General features: G+C 37.7%; 1 protein-coding gene across 3 annotated transcripts in view; it reads left to right on the top strand.

The window, feature by feature from the left end:
• The window catches only part of plekha6 (pleckstrin homology domain containing, family A member 6), a 131,902-nt gene extending 115,847 nt beyond the window's left edge, over positions 1-16,055 (top strand). For all 3 annotated transcript variants that reach the window (XM_061069665.1, XM_061069664.1, XM_061069663.1), the window contains 5 exons: positions 6,513-6,665; positions 9,826-9,959; positions 11,048-11,196; positions 12,410-12,505; positions 13,359-16,055. In XM_061069665.1, the coding sequence (XP_060925648.1) occupies positions 6,513-6,665; positions 9,826-9,959; positions 11,048-11,196; positions 12,410-12,495 (522 nt within the window). In that variant the 3' untranslated portion in view covers positions 12,496-12,505; positions 13,359-16,055. The remainder of the gene's footprint in view (positions 1-6,512; positions 6,666-9,825; positions 9,960-11,047; positions 11,197-12,409; positions 12,506-13,358) is intronic.
• Positions 16,056-17,597: the final 1,542 nt, after the last annotated feature.

The raw sequence follows: 17,597 nt of genomic DNA, 5'->3' as shown, positions 1-17,597 counted from the left end.
GCCTCTCTAACTGGGCATCTGAATTAGATCTTAAAGTCCATGAGCGTAGATATTACAATTTACTGCTAGTTGACTCTTTATCTATAACCTGACCTTGGGTACTGCTTAGAGAGAAGGGAGTATCTGTGGAATGAGTCGGGCTGTACTCTCCTCGTGGTGAAGAGATTTACTGTATGAGAATGATCAAAGATTCTATCATAACGAAGATAACGATACTTTTATTATGAGGACTTTAAAACAATTGTCTTAATGATCTCACTGTACTTTTCTCTAATCTTTACAGATGTTGCTTCTAAAGAAGGAATATACAATTTAGAATAAAGATAGAAAATGTGAGTTTTTTTGTTTGGTTTTATTTTATTTTTTTTAATATTTTTATTAGAAGGTATGGCACAGTAGAACAGGAAGCAATGTCAAATTTACATTGGGTATCTCAAAATCACAGTCAGACAATTAACAATATATAGAGACATTGACACCATAAAAACACTGTGCATCACAATGGATTAAGAGTAAGGTATACAGTCTTCCTCCTAGGATGTTTTTCTTATTTTATGGACCACATGAACGTGGTCATACGAACAATACATTACACAACTCAATGAAAATAATAATAATAATAATGAAAGATAGATAACTGTAAATTCTATTAAATAATAATTAAGTATTAAAGCTGCACAGTATAAATAAATTAAAAGGAAACCAAAAAACAAAAGAAAACACAGAAAAAAAAGAATAAGTAAATGAGTGAATAAAAAGGAAGAAGAAAGAGAGAAAAGAGAGAGAGAGAGGGGGGTCCGTCAATCAGGGGGCAGAGACTGGAGAGAGTGAAAGAATGTAAGAAAGGGAAGCCACTTACTATAAAATTTGTTAGAGCTACCTTTCACCGAATATCTAATCTTTTCCAGCTTTAGGAAAGACATGGTGTCGTTGAGCCACTGAGTGCTAGAGGGAGCTTTAGTTGACTTCCAGTTGAGAAGAAGGTGGCGTCTTGCCAGTAAAGAAGTGAAAGCTAAAATGTCTAATTGATTAGAGGTAAACCGGTTATGGTTCTCTGGGAGCCCGAATATGGCAACATGGGGGGAGACTTTTATAATCACTGAAAGTATTTTTGACATGGTATCAAAATAGTTCAGCCAAAAGCAAGAGAGTAGCGGACAAGAGTAGAACATATGGGTTAAATTGCAGGATGAGGCATGACATTTGTCGCATTTGTCAGTGATACTGGGGTAGATTTGCGACAGTCGCGCTTTAGAAAAGTGGACTCTAAACAGAACTTTAAATTGTATAAGTGTGAGACGAGCGCAGGATGAACTTGTATGAATTTTCTTAAGAGCAGTGTCCCACCAGTCATCCTCCAAATTTAGATCCAGTTCATCTTCCCAGGCAGCCCTAACTTTTGTAACTGGAGAGCAATCAAAAGACAGAAGTTCATTATAAACTTTAGAGATGAGTGATTTTTGAAGTGGATCGTGATTTAAAAGCACCTCCCATTGTAGGGTCGGCGGCGAGGAGGGAAAAAAATGGAAACAAAGCTTTAGCGCAGTGTCTAATTTGAAAGTAACGAAAAAGATGAGAAGTTGGGAGATGAAATTCTCCTGAGAGATTTGTAAAGCTGCGAAAAATACCATCTTTGTAAAGATCTTTAAAACATTTCAGGCCTCTATTATGCCAAGTGAGAAAGGTTGAATCTGTAAGTGGAGGTTGAAATAAATGATTGTTCAGTAAAGGAGCTAAAGTAGATGTTGATTTAAATTTGAAGTGTTTCCTAAACTGATACCAAATTTTAAGTGTGGAGTGAACCACTTGATTATTTGTGAAGCTTGAGAGGTTGGATGGAATAGAAGAGGTAAGTAGAGCAGGTAAGGAGGATGAAACACATGACTGTGCCTCTAGGTGGCTCCAGACAATGGAACAAAAAAAGAAATTTGGACAGAATGTTCATTTTAACCGCGTTAATTCTTCCAATTAACGAGAGAGGCAAGCTCTTCCATCTTTGGAGGTCAGACTTAATTTTAGACATTAAAAGTGAGAAATTAGCAGAAAAAAGAGAGTTTAACGTTCTGGTTACGTTGATCCCGAGATACTTAAAGCCAGAAAGGCTCATTTTGAAAGGGACATCTGATTGTGTGAGCTGTGATGCTGAAGCATTGACAGGATAGCATTCGCTTTTAGAAGTATTCACTTTATAGCCTGAGAAAGAACCAAATCTCTGGAAAGCAGATAAGATTGTGGGAATCGAAAGGACAGGATCTGTGACAATTTAAATTCTGTGCCCAATCGTGAGATCCCAGTAAAAGTGGAGGAGGACCTCAGAAAGATCGACAGGGGCTCTATAGCTAGTGCAAACAATAGAGGAGATAAGGGACACCCCTGTCTGGTGCCACGGGTTAGAGTAAAAAAATTGGACTGAATGCCATTAGTGGAAATGTTTGCTTGTGGTGATGTGTAAAGGAGACGTATCCACGAAATGAACCCATTACCCAGTCCAAACTTCTTTAGTACAGTAAATAAATAGTCCCATTCAACCCTATCGAATGCTTTTTCTGTTTGGTTTTATTTAACTTATTCTCGATGAGATAATTAATCCCAGGAGGCCTGCTAAAAATGAAACCACAAGGAAGTAATATAGTAGTGATAAAGCCAAGTCATACAGAGGAAGATTTACCTTTAAAGGAAAGAACATTAATAGAGTTGCTGTTGCAACCCTTTTTTTTTTTTTTTTTAGATAGTAGACCTAGATTCCCATTTATGATTAGGGAATCTGCATTCAACAGGCAGTCTTATAGTGACTGCCACCTGCAGAAGTTGTTTTGGTATGTTACTTGTATGTTATCCACTTATTCAGATGATTGTCAATTGAAACTAAACATCTAATTAATAAAGAGACCAAACACTTCTTCAATGATGCAGAATAAAATGGAAAGGTAGATGTTATGATCCGGCTCACTATGAAAAAGGTGGCAACATAAAACCACATGTTTTTGGTATGTGAAAGTTGTTTAGTTTATTTTTAAACCTGGTTTTAAGATTGAATTTACCAAAAAACAAGCAACAAGGCGCTATTTAAAATATGAAAACAACAAAAAAATGAAAAACAATACTCATTAACAACACAATCAAAAGTCATAAATTCTCTAAAAACACTTCTAGTCTGACTCTCAGTCAACATCAATTCTTAATTCAAACACGATCTCAGGAGCTAGTTTGGTGAGCTGTTCACACAGGACATACAGCTGTCCCAACTGGTACAGCTGGGCATAATTTATACTGTCAGCCCAAATTGTTTCATGCTGATTGGATGTTTAGGGAGGACGCCGCTCTAATCTGGATCTCCATCTTTGCCTCCCCCACCAGCCAGGAAGAAGGAAGAGCATCTGGGGACTCCAATGAATACATAAACAGACCCATGGACAAGGGATGGCTACAGCTGTAACAGTAGACACTAGAAAACATTATTTTGACAATGTTAATGCGCAAAATAATTTAAAAAAAACCTGGCCTGTTAATTGAAATAGCAACTAATAAAATAAAAATGGTAATCAAATAAAGATTATACCAGAAATATAATTTTAAAAGGTACACAAGACATAGCAGAGGACTTTGTAAAATATTATCAGCAACTTTAAAGTCCTGACAACAATTTGCAACACAGCATGTTTAACTGAGGTACAACTACCGCAGGTAACAGAAAAACAAAATGCAAACCTGACTCTGCCAGTCACATCTGATGAGATCAAGTTAGCAAAAATAAAAAAATGTTAAAGGGTAAATGCTCTGGTACTGATGTTTTTTTAAATGTTTTTAATTGACAACTATAAAACATTGATCCTTACTTTTGGATTTGGAAAAACCCTTTGATAGGAATTAGAAACCTGTATCAAATTTGACTTCCGTGACATCTTTATCAATTTGATTCAAGCAATGTATAATATCAATAGAACTGGCCGCATATATAAGTGCAACCAACGAAAGAGGGAGTGAAAAAAGCCCGGGAAAGTCATAAATTGGGAAATTAATTGCTTTTTTGATGCATCGTGATGTGGATGACTCTGTATCGATGCAGAGACAGATTGTAAAATCGACCAATATTTTCCACTACATAAATCTTTTTGCAATGTCCTGCTGTATAATTCTGACCACCACTGCTTCAGGATCAGGATGGATGCATATTAAAGGTCTGGTCGTCTTTTACCGTCTCAGAGTCTCCTGTATGAGTGTCCTCCCTCCTCTCTCCTGCTGACCTGCGCTCTCTTTACACTTTACCAATAAACACAGGCACTATAATTAGGACCTGGACATTACTAACATTTACGTAATGTTTGTTGAGTCACTCACTATATTATGAGGCAATTTTTTTTTTCTGGAATGAGAAATACACAGGACTTGCCCTTCCCAATATGAAGCATATCTTACCATGCAGCTCAAATGCCATTAATACCCACTTGATTAAATGATTATTCTTAAACTAGGTTGAGTTTAATAGAGCAGTAGAATAAATGTGTTGTGTCTAAATAAAAACAATACCCTTCTGAACAGAAAGTCAACGGGGGACACAAAAAACAGACAATAAACAAAGTAGAAATACACTAGACATCTGGAACAGAATTAAGAGATACTGTGAAACGATGACCTAATAGCATAGCTGTAACAATTCTCCAAATCCAAAATTCAGTTTATTGCTATTGTGTTTCTTGTTGTGGTTTCCCTGTGTGCGTTAATTAAGAAAAGTAAGTGCATATTTACCTGTTTGCTGTGTTCTTTGCATGTGCAGGATGCTTCTGTGTGCTTCTATTCCCGAAGTGCTTGTTAAGGATATTTTATACTGTTATAGTTGTTAAATTACTATTTTCTGGTTGATTTAGAGATTGAAATTATTTAAAATTGATTTAACACCTAATAAATCTTGCACATAATTATCAATCCTGTGCGCACCAATAAACTGGCTAAACAAAGTTCCACCTCCTCCATGTTTAATCAACAACCCCTGGCTACGATAATCTTATCTTAACCACTCAGCCTAACCTATAACTGCAATACAGCAAGCAAAATAAAAAAATTTAAATTTCATCAAACTGCTAAGGGTGAATCCTACGCTAATTTAAGCCATGTTTTTTGGTTGTGTCGATCAATACAAGTATTCTGGAATCAAATTTTGGAGGAAATTCATACTATTCCAAAAGGGGTCCTCCATCTGAACGTGTGCTGCTAGGCAAAATGATAGACAAAATACAAAATGAACATGTTAAATACTTTGTAAGGATACTGCGGATATCAGCACTTAAACAGATAACAAGAAATTGGCTCCAGAAAATATGTAAACAGAAGAAGAATATCTTAGTCACAAAATGAAGTGGAACTTAAACCTGTTTCAAAAGAGATGGCCTTCATGGTCTACTTACTTTTAAATGGTTTACAATGAATAATCAATTGGAACTTCTGGTTTGTGATAATTTATATATATTGTAAATACATTTCTGTCATCTTAGGTCATTTGAGATGGGTGAGATGCATGCAGTGATGTGATGATAATAATTAAAAAATAAAAACAAACGATTGCCCGGATCCAAACCATTTTCTGATGAGGATTTGGGCTGTTTCCATTCTCAGATGACTGAACCCTGCTCAACATGTACATCGATCACATCTTTCTTACAAATCACGCATGCCAACTTTAAAAAGCAGTGAGAGGAGGATACATGAAAGCTCCACACATCCAATTAAAGCATCTTTGCATACTTTACTCACAAAAACACTGCATGAGATTCCACTTTGTTGATGTGAGGGATGTTTTCACATAACTAGTCGAGGCCAGTGTTTGGAGTGTTTCATTGTTGGTCTGTTTGCTAGCAACTGAAAGATGGCCGGTTTGGGAGCAGTTTATTGTACAAATTGTTGTATGAATCAGGTAAATTGATCTTCAGTTCAGATCCATGTTTGACTTTAGCTGTGATATGTAATTAGTATTGTTGAGGAAATGTGACAGTGCTTCCAGTGACCATACAGCTCACAATAATCAAAAGTAGTTTTTTCATTTCACAATGTCTATACAAACATGTCATTCCTTGTTGCTGCCACATTATTAACACTGACCACCACTAACTTTATCTTTCCAAATTGGTAAAATCTTTTTCCATAATGGAGCTGCCCACAAAGTATTGATTCACCCAGCTACTCCTACCCTACTCCCCCACACCAGGCCCCTCACTTGCACCAATTTACAAACACAGCCATACACCAACACACACACACTAACACATCTTTATACATAGACTGGGTAAAAATAATTTGATCTTAATGAAAGAAATAACAAATGTGTGTACAGTATTTCCATATGGGTTAGTGGGATTCATTGTGTTATCACTGGATTTCAAAAATAGCAGGTCAACAACAGTTAGTGGCTGCAGTGGAGGGGAGCCCCAGCAATTTTTTTGTCAAATTGGTGTCATAATTAAAATTATAGATGATTTGATTGTATCTGAATGTGTGTGCATCCTTGTGTATATGGACAGGTGCGGAGGCGGTTGACTGCTCTTGAGATCGACATTAAAGAAATGGAAACAGCAGTGCGAGGCCAGGGCCAAGAGTCACCACGGGAAGAAATTGCTCGGCTGAGACGGTTACAGATGGAACCACAACACTACGATCTGGACGTTAGCGAGGAGGTGAGAATGATCTGATGTAGTGCAGTCCTCCATCATTTACACTTTGATGCTCAGACACATTTTCTCATACTCATGACTGTGTGCTATTGCCAACGTTTGTATAATAACAACAATTGCATCTGGTGAGGATGGCAAATATCAATTGGTTTTTCTATGAAAATAAGATACTAAATGATAAAAAAGCAGCATTTGTAAAACAAATCAATATGAGGATAATAATGCCTTCACCCATAGGGCATGCATTGAGGATGTCAATAAAATGGCTTTACAGTCACCAGCTAAAAATTCTAATAAAAAAACTCTAAAACTTAACTAATATGTTCCTAAAGCACCTAGAATGAGCTTTAACTGGTTATGATATGGAAACATTTTTTCCCCTCAATATTTTATGTTGCATTACCTTGTGTCCCTGAGATGCACTTTTTGGTTTTTAAAGGCTTATGTTTCACAAGGAGGAGGATCTAAAAATTAAACCTTCATGTCACAGGGTGCCAGTGCAGAGCAGCTTAAACTGGACTAACGTCCACTTTACTCTTGGTTTTGCTTAATAGTTGATCAAGGGAGATAATCCTCTTGTCCTATGGTCTAAAATGTTACAAGCTGCTAGTAACCCATATGGTCAATCCCTTTGATACCTCTGCTAACATTTTATATCCCTTTCTGGTAAATTTAATTCACTTGTAGAGAGTAATTTCCCTCAGTTTATTGTATAACCTTGTGTCCCTAAGATGCACTTTTTGGTTTTTAATTAAAATGCAGCTAGTTAAGTGTAATATTGATAAGGTAATCAGAAGAAAAGTTAATTGTGTATACTTGGATCTTTTGGAATTGCACTCTCTGTTTATTTTATTTTGAGTTTGTGGATAAAAGCTGCAACTCAAGACAAATATTTTTTTCCATAGTGCAGTGTTGGTTGTCATAGACTCAGTGAGTGAGTATTCTCAGCTAAAACTACATGAAGTTAGTCGTTTTGAAACTGCTTCTCAGTACTGTTTGAGTCTGTTAAAAAAGGCTGATTTTGCTGAATTGTTATCTATGTTGTATTACCTTGTGTCCCCAAGATCCAATTTTAGTTTTTTAATTCAAATGCAGCTATTTGAGTGTAAAAGGTAATATTCTCTCTCTAGCATCGCCACCTGCTGGTCGTTTTGGTTTATCATTAAACTGTGTTGGCATACTGTGATATTATGTTCTATCTCAGGTTCAAACTGCACCATCTTTTCATTCAATAAATTTGAGAAGTGGAGAATCTTCCTCGTTTTGGGTTGCGGCTTGTCATTAAGGGGTGATGGTGGGTCCCGAAGCCAGACCAGTTGAGAACCACTAGTTTAGAGCGCTCATCTCAGACTGGATGTTCGTAATACTTAATTCTGATTTCACTGCCGGTAACTCCGTCTTGATGGATGATAAGTTCTCACTCAGAGCTATTTGTAGCTTGGTCTTGAAAATAGCCGCCATCTCGTTGGATATGGAAGAGAGCGGCTCGTAATTGAAACCGGGGAACGTAGTATTATCTGTTGGGGTAGCAGCACCCTCCGGAAATTTGGAGAAACTACGAGGCGAGGATGCGGTGTGCGTAGTAGGCTGCTGCGGTTGTGCAGATAAAAGGCTCCCGGTTTTGACTTTGGAGGCATTTTGGTCCGCTAAAAGTCAAAAGTTAAAGTATTGGCAAGATCTCACACGAAAAGATAGCATATAAATGTGCCTGAAGTAGGATTTGTAGTAACTTTTGCAGTAGCTCAGAAACTGAAGAAATTATTAACAAAAATAAAATTGACATACCAAAATAGCAAAAGGGGAGCTCACATACCTCTGTAAAACACAAAGTTCAGCAACTTCACATAACCAGGTCTCCATGCACATCTTTAAAGAAGAACATGAACCGCATGAAAAACCATCTCTGTGCTCCGCTAGCCTAGCTTCAGATAGTTAACTAGCATGTTACAAAAAGGTATAGTAAATACATACACACGCACAAACTGGACATTGTGTCAACACAGAACAGTCCTGTGACCTGTACAAATTTACATATATATTAGTGCTGACAGTTAAACGCGTTATTAACGAACATGTGCACTTCTCGCTCTTACTCCGTCACTCACACACATCAACAACCCTTCACTTCCTCATTGACCCCCGATCCCCAACAAAACCAGCCAATGAGGGCCTGACATCCCCAAATAACCCCATCCTATTGGTCCAAACAGTCACATTTGGACCCCTTCACTGACCCTCAGGATATCAGAACGCTCCTTCAACACAGTGTTTTACTGAACATAGGTCAAAACCAAACATAAACATGAACCGTTACACTATTAGGCTGCAGCTATATGTTTTTATGTATTTCAAAATAGGGTACTTCTTATTTCATACATGTTTCACAAATATGGGGAGGACTCAAATAGCCCTACAACGTTCTGTGTTTAATTTATTTCAAAGTAGGCCGCAATTGCCTGTGTATTTTGTTTGTTTGTTATTTTAATGGTTGTCTGTTTGAGTAGCTGGCTGAAAGCAAAGAAGTAGTAGGCTTACCTTTTATTGGTAACCTAACTGTTACGGTTCATTGTTTCTGAAATAAGAGGCCTGACTGCTATGTTCACAGCAAACTTGAAAAAAAGAAAATATTAAGCCATGGTTTAACTGCACTATAGGTCCTTAGGTCCTAGGTTTCTTGTTTACCTGAAATGTGCACTTTATAATTTTATTTTGTACCGCCCTGTTTGGCTATGTTGTTTTTCACTAAAATAAAACATTTGCATAAAGCAAGCCAATCCAAGAGTTAACTATGACATAAATGTGATTAATCGCGATTAAATATTTTAATCGTTTGACAGCACTAATATATATATGCCTCTTTTAACTTCAGTTGGTTTTTATCGAGTTTAAACACTATTGTAAGAGCAATAGTATGATCTCACCTCTCCTCACCAGTGCAGAGCACAAACTGAGGGGAATAGCACGAATCCACAGGAAATTACATCACAAGAACGATGGAGATCATCCAACAAAAAAATTACTTAACAAAATAAAATTCCCCAAATGCAATGAATATAAAAACAGATATACTGTATACAGGAAAAATAACAGCTTTAAATAAGTAATATATTGGTCTGTCAATAAATTAGTTTATAGGTTGTATGTGTGTTTATCTTTGTTGTAGCTGGTCGCTTCAAACAAGGTTCTGATTCCAGAGCGCTATCTTGATGAGGAGGATACCACTCCTCTGAGTCCTGAGGAACAGAAGGAGAAGCAGAAGAAACTAGAGCGGATCAAGACACTCATTGCCAAATCAAAGTTGGTTTCTACTCACAGATTAATTCATGTATTCTTTGATAAATCAATGAATTTTAAAGCATCTCTTCCTTGCACCTCCTATTGCTAAATTTGTTTAATCTGCAACAATGCGGAATAAGCAGAGCATTTGTGCAGGTGAATCCGGGAGACAATGTTCACCTGTGTGTGTGTGTGTATACTCTTGTACAGCTGTCTTTGTGAGGACCAGTTTGAGTCTACAACCGACAGAGTGAGGACATTTTGGGAAAGTGAGGACATTTTGACAGGTGCTCACTTTGTGACCCCCCTTTAATGGACTGTTTAGTCCTCACTAAGATAGCTGTACAAACTTGTTCGTGTGTATAAGCGTGTCTATGTATGAATATAAATATACAGTATAGATATATATTAGGGCTGTAAGGATTATCTTGGAAAGAAGTGAGGGTGTGTGTGTGTGTCTCCCACAGACTTAACATCCTGAGTTCAATCCGCATATTCACAAAGTCTGTTTCAATCTCCCCCTCAAGCTCAACATAGTTCAGTTCAATCCAGTTCAAACAAAAGAAAACAGATACAACAAAGAAAATTCATTCAGGGTTTTACCGCAGATCTTCTGCAACTCAGGAAAGTAAACAGAAGGGTCACTTAAATAAGGACACCGTTCCTATAAACAATATGTACAGGGAACTCATGGTTCTGGTCAAGTCAGTCAGTCAGTCGGGCATACGCCGGCTACAGCTCCAGGGGAACTCCATAGGGAAAGAACAACAACCTTTTGCAAAGATCCTCTCCAAACTCCTCACTCATTGCTCTCAAGCTAGTAGTCTCTTGTGTGTTGGTTCAGATGACGCAGGGTTGTGGTCCCAGGGTTGTGTTTGGATTGGAGTGTGATTGGGCACACCTACACACACATGCAACAAGGCTGCACCTGCTGCTGTGGTTGCATGTGGGATTGGGCAGGGAGACCTTGATGTCAGTTTTGGTTAGAGAATCATTACAGCCTTACTATATATATATATATATATATATATATATATATATATATATATATATATATATATATATGAGCAATGTGAGCATCTTTTCACATCCTCATCTCTTACTGTCAGTTTGCAGAACATGGTTCCTCTTCTGGATGGCCCAGTGGAAGGTGGTGCTCTGGTCAGCTCCCAGCAGCAGTTGCAAGAGCAAGAGAAGCGAATTGAGATCTCCTGCGCTCTGGCTGCTGAGGCCTCTCGTCGTAGCCGCATTCTCTCTGGTTAGCACTCTCTCCACATGGCTGCCATCAACACAATTACCCTGTCACAATTCCTTTCCATTAACATCTTGATCAAAAAGCTCAGCACAAGCCACAGTTCTTACTCTCAACACTAACTCAAGCACATTTCTACACATATGTTAATGATTGACTAAGATCACATCTCAAATTTAGTGTAAATCTAATGAATTGTTAAGGATCCACAATCTGCCAAGGTCTTTTAAATTCAATTTAATCTACCAATAAACTTTTATTGGCAAAAGCAATCAACATCTATTTCTCTGAGAGGTTTTACATTTTAAGAAAATGCATTGATGGGTTTGTGTTTTTTTTTTGTATATTTACTAGTGCTGTCAATAGATTAAAAAAAATTAACTAATTAATCTCACATTTTGAAATTCATTAATCTAGGTTAATCGCGATTAAAAGTTTGTCTTTCTTCTAAAGACTAAATCTTATAAATTAACGAGTAATCACTTCAGACAGCCTGTATTTTACACAATGTTGTGTTTTCAAAGAGGCTCATGTCTATAACACCTACCTATAAAGTGGCAGCCAGGTCGTTAAATATCATGTATGATAAATTGTGTAAAAATAATTTTTTTAAAAACAGCTGAAAATATTCCCAATGTCCTTGGAAACAATAACACTGTGTCTTTCTTCATTGAAACATCCAGATTAGTAAAAGGTTAGAAAAAAGGTGCTATTGAGACACCATTGGTACCGTCGTGGAATTCCTCCGCACAGTTCTCCGCTGTATATCGCGCCTCTGTTTTTTTTACTTCCAATGCAAAATATCAAATTTTCCACACATTGTCAATAAAATGAGCTTTGACACCCAGGTAATTGTCATTGCTGAGTGCTGACTGACATCCAGTGGTCACCGGTAAGGGCGACGCTGGCAGTTTGCTCGAGGAGCTGAATTTTCTTCAGCAAAAGTGGTGGAAAAATCTCGGATTCACAGAAAATGCATCCTGAAGCAGCTAAATTCAAGCCATAGCCAAGTTATGCGGAAGATATAAGGGGAGTAGCATGCGCGAGGCCTAGGCTAATCTGTATATGTATTTAGAGGATACATTGTGATCCAGGGAAGAACAAGAATCCACATACTGTAGCTCTGTGTTTGACCAGTCCCCTTGATTAGGTCACTCCTTTTTTGCTTTAAATTTTTCCTTCTCTTCACTCCTCCCAACTGCTTTCAATCTAATTACAGCCCAGTCCCCACCGAGCCTCTCAACTTCCCCAACCAACTTGGCCCCTTCTGACTTCCCCAACTCTGCCCTAATCATGAAGGTGTGAGTCTTACAAGGTGAGTCTTCAGAATGAATCAACGTCACCAGTCCACTTCTTTTCCCATCCTGTTTAAATCCTCTGCTCACTTCCTCAATTTAAATTATCTAAGTTTTGAATAGCGGTCCTCATGTTTATAGGCAAAATCTTGTAATTAAATTGACAACGGGGCGGCTGAGGGGTAGAGTGGTCGTCCTCCAACCTGAAGGTCGGCAGATCGATCCCCAGACTGACCCATCTGCATGCCAAAGTGTCCTTGGGCAAGATGCTGAACCCTGAATGGCCCCCCATAGAATAACAAAGTGCTCCGAATAGATGCACTGTATGAATGTGTATGTCAATGGGTGAATGTAAAACTGTACTGTTAACATTTTGAGTGGTCATCAAGACTAGAAAAGCGCTATATAAAACCATATACAATAATTTGACTAGCCTTCTGAGTGCAGGATTGCAGTAGAGCTGACTGATTAAATTTAGAAATTACCCTTGCATGATTATCTTCCACATAATTCGTGACTTGATGTGAAAAAAAAAGGTTTTCTATCCATCATCAGACTCGTATCCCACATCCCAACTGAGGAGGTCCAAAGGATGTAGTTGAAAGTTTCAGACATCAACCAAGTTGGAACTCGTGTTAAGAATTTGGTTTGGTCTTTGTCAAGTATATACCATACATTTTAGATTAAATTGTTTTACATTAGCTAGTGGAACAGAGCCCTTCACTCTTTAAAACCTGCCTTTCCTGTAAAAACTACACATCCTGTTGTAGCAGCAATTAGAATTGCACTCATTTCTAAAGATGCTTAGGTACTCAATGACAGGTATCTTTATACCTTTCTTACCCCATTTGTCTTTGTCTGTTTTGTCTGCAGCTCAAGCCTTGGCTGCTTTTATATTTGATGGAGCATCTTTCTGAGGATTCACTGGACAATGTGAGACATGGAGATGGACACAGAAAATTATTTTTTTTAGCACTTAACTGATACTTAAAACAAATGTGAAAGGAAGTTTTTAAGAGGCAAGAGCACATTTAAAACCCAAATTTAAGCCATAAAGACTCCCTGCCCCACATTCATCCAACCCAAAACACCCACATACTGTGTGTGTATACAGTTGCACAAAATAAGGCAGAAGATCCCTTACCATCTTCAAGTTCTGTAATATTTCTATATACAGAATACATAGGATATTATATATAGGATATAATGACACTTTGACATAAGTCCGAAACAAGATGCCTCTTATAATTTGTGAAATCTCTTGTTGCAAACTCACTGTGATGACTGTTTAAGCTAGACCTCATGTAACATGGATTGCATGAGCACCCATCTTTCACTCTGAGCATGACAGAAAACAGAATTTGTTTCCAGGCAGAGCTAAAGATGAACAACATTAAATAAACCATGATCCATCTTACAGTGCTGCTAACAATAACACATTGTCTTACATCAGAATCAGAAAATTACATGTTAAATAACAACATTGATTTTCATAACTTATATCCTCTACCTCTTTAATATTTGCTGTCATCACTGAGATTTTATTTACACTAATACGGGTGGGTATATACTGATATACTTCTAAATTAAAAATGTAATTCTTTAATTAGTTCTGTAATTACTACATTAAGTGTTTGAGTATGAATATAAGGGCCATTTGTCATGCTTTTAGGCCCATGTAGTCTGCATTTGGAACAGCAGACTGTATTGATGTTGACTGTGCAAGTAAAATAAAGCTCATGAAATCTAGATAGGGGTTCTGCAGTAAGTATAATTTTAGTTATACACTTTCCCATATTGAAGCACACAGCTTTAAAGACTCTACCTGCTCTTAGTACAGAATTGCCATTAGTCATAGACCAATATTAGTATATTTGGGTGCCAAAATTTTGTTTGTACTGGAGCCTTTTCTCATATTGACTTCACTCTCTGGCGTGGATTACCAGTCACATTGTTCAAAACTAAATCCCGAAATGATGTTTGTGTATAAATATGCAAATTTTGTCTCATACTAAGACAGACACATTTACAATGTCTGGGCATGCTGTCTGTTTAGTTCAGTTCTGTCTGATGTGTTCAGACCAGATTTGTGAGACAGCAAATGTCATGGGGCAAGCATTATGATAAGGAGCACAACACCAGCAGTTAATTATATACAGTATTTACCTGTATTATATGTATGTCAACCTTTACAAGAGATGATTAAAATGAGCAGCAGGTAGTTACACAATCTCGTTTCTGAGATATAAGGGAAAGCAATGTCATGTGTGAGAGAAAACAACAACAAGCCTAAAAGGAGAAGGGTGGGTGTTGTTTGAATTTTATCAATTCTAATTCAGATTCTCTATCCATTCTGGTTCCTATCGATTCGGATCTTCAATTCCATTATGTAAAATAAAAAATAAAGTGTGAAAAGCAGCAACAATGGTAACATTTGAGAACTAAGGTACATCCAGTGCATAACACCTAATTGCTGTCTCGCGGCTCACTGTCCTTGAGGTACTTGCGAGGTGCTTGCACTGGTTGAGCAGGCTGACACTCATACTCTGAGACCGCAAACACTGTACATTTCTCTAAATCAATGTTGTGCTGCCTTTTATGTGTAAAAATTTGAGGTGCAACCCGACTTACAGCTAATAAACATCCTGCATGTACTGCACTTGCCTCCTAATCATTCTCTCCATCTAAAGTATAGCCTGACGTTTGACCATTTACTGTTTTCCATCTTTCACACTGTTGCTCAGACGTTAATCTTGCATGCTAAACTTTAACTGGTATCAAACAGGGGCACTGTTACGTTGATGTGTGACTTAGACAGACAGGCCTATACTGTATATGATTTGGAACCTAGTTTCAGTTCCCAACCCTAGAAAGGAGAGACAGGTTAGGTTCCAACATATGCTGTTGAAATACGTTAGAAGAGGGATTCTCTAACCATTTAACAAATATAGTTATTAGACAATGAAGATTTTAGCACAGTTTACGAGTAGAAAATGAGACAAGAACCTTACATCTCTGAACTGTTTTGGCAGAGAACGTTGGGGCTCTCATCCAGAACATTTTCATATGAATGGAGTGCATTGAAGACAAAGTTGCATCCTGAAATTATACCATCGCCTCTCCTCCCAACACTATGTGCATCTTTTAGTTAAATACTTTGGCATTTCGCATCAGACTTAGTGGACTTCATCATAGTGCTTAAGAAATGCCCCAGTGATTATCTACACATATATAGGCAAAGTATGTTGGATATTTCTTTACAAATGGATTACTGTTTGTTTAAGGTGATAATATAGGTGACCTTAGAAGAGTAACATCAACATAATAATTACTACACGTGGAGGAGTTAGCTAATGATGCCATAATTTGAGAGCAATTAGCCTATATACTGGGAAATACTGTCACATCTCATAATGTTTCATCCTGTCATGCAGTGCCAAACGTCTACAAAGTGTGTTTTATGTGTTGTGATGAATGGACGTCTTAATGACAAGACTAATGGTTTGAATCTGGATGAAACAATGATTAATGACTTGAAGGTTTGAAATAAAGGAACTCTTTTATTATGAATGGATTGGTTTGGCAGCTTCATTTTACATACATCAAATATTAAATAACTTAAAAAATGTCAAAACTCAGCTTATCCTACCTCGAAGTAACACTGTTTTTAGTATTGTTATTTGTATTTCATATCAGTATTTTCTTTGTATCAAAACACACAAATTTCAGACACATTCAGATTTTTCTGATCTCTGTATTTTGAGCCAATAAGTATGCGTCCACATCAATCAATCAATCTCCACGATCAGGATCCACCACCACAACCAGAAGCCACCGTAATCCACAATCCATCGTCGTGATCAACCACCACTTTCAGGATCCACCATCATGATCCACAATCAGCTGCCAATACGATCCAGGATCCGCCAATACGATCCGCCAATTTGATCATGATCAGTCAACACGATCTGCAATCCACCATCATGACCCATAATGTGGCTGCAGCTGCGGTCCTGAATCCCGAACACCGGGGAAGAAGTCAAGTCAGCAACATTTAATATTGAGATAAATGTGATAGACGGAGAAGAGGAGAGATAAGCTCCATGTGTCACGTGTCAACCAACATTCTAGACCTATAGCAGCAACTAAGAGCTTGTCCAATGCAAACCAGCTCGAACTATAGGCTTTATCAAAAAGGAAGGTTTTAAGCCTACCATTAAAAGTAGAGAGGGCATCTGCTTCCCTAACTGAATCTGTGAGATGATTCCACAGGAGAGGAGCTTGATAGCTGAAATCTCTTGCTCCTACTCTACTTTTTGAGACTTTAGGGACAACAAGTAAGCCTGAATTGTGGGAGTGCAGTGCTTTAGCAAGGTGATATGGTACTATGAGCTTTTTAAGGTACGATGGTGCCATATTATTAAGGGCCTTGTAGGTGAGGAGGAGAATTTTAAGTTTTATTCAAAATTTAGGTAGACACTGTAGTGAGGCCAATACAGGAGAAATGTGATCTATTTTTCTGGTTCTTGTCAGGACACGTGCTGCAGCATTTCGGACAAGCTGCAGAATCTTTAACGATTTATCGCTGCAGCAATAAGGAATTACAATAGTCCAGTCTGGATGTAACAAAGGGGTGGACTAGTTTTTCTGCAGCTTTTTGCGAAAGAACATGTCTGATTTTGGAGTGGAAAAAGGCGGTCCTAGATATTTGTTTTAAGTGTGAATTAAAGGACAAATCAGGATCGAAGATCACTCCTAAGTTCCTGTCTGTTTCATTGGAAGCAAGGGCAATGTCATTAGATAATGTATCTCTAAGGTGTTTAGGGCCAAGTATTATAACCTCTGTTTTATCTGAGTTTAATAAATGAAAATTGCGGGTCATACAGGTTTTTATGTCCTTGAGACATGCTTGAAGTTCAGATAATTGATTACTTTGTTCAGTTTTTATTGACAAGTATAACTCAGTGTCATCCGCATAGCTGTGGAAATTTACATAGTGTGTCCTGATAATGTTTCCTAGTGGAAGCATATATAATGAGAATAAAATTGGGCCGAGCACAGAGCCCTGTGCAACACCATGGTTAACTTTGGTGCGCACAGATGACTCATCAT

Source organism: Limanda limanda, chromosome 4 (assembly GCF_963576545.1).
Source record: "Limanda limanda chromosome 4, fLimLim1.1, whole genome shotgun sequence".
In the NCBI taxonomy this organism is placed as follows: domain Eukaryota; kingdom Metazoa; phylum Chordata; class Actinopteri; order Pleuronectiformes; family Pleuronectidae; genus Limanda; species Limanda limanda.
Note: the sequence above shows the minus strand (reverse complement) of the source record. Positions and strands in the feature narration are given on the sequence as shown.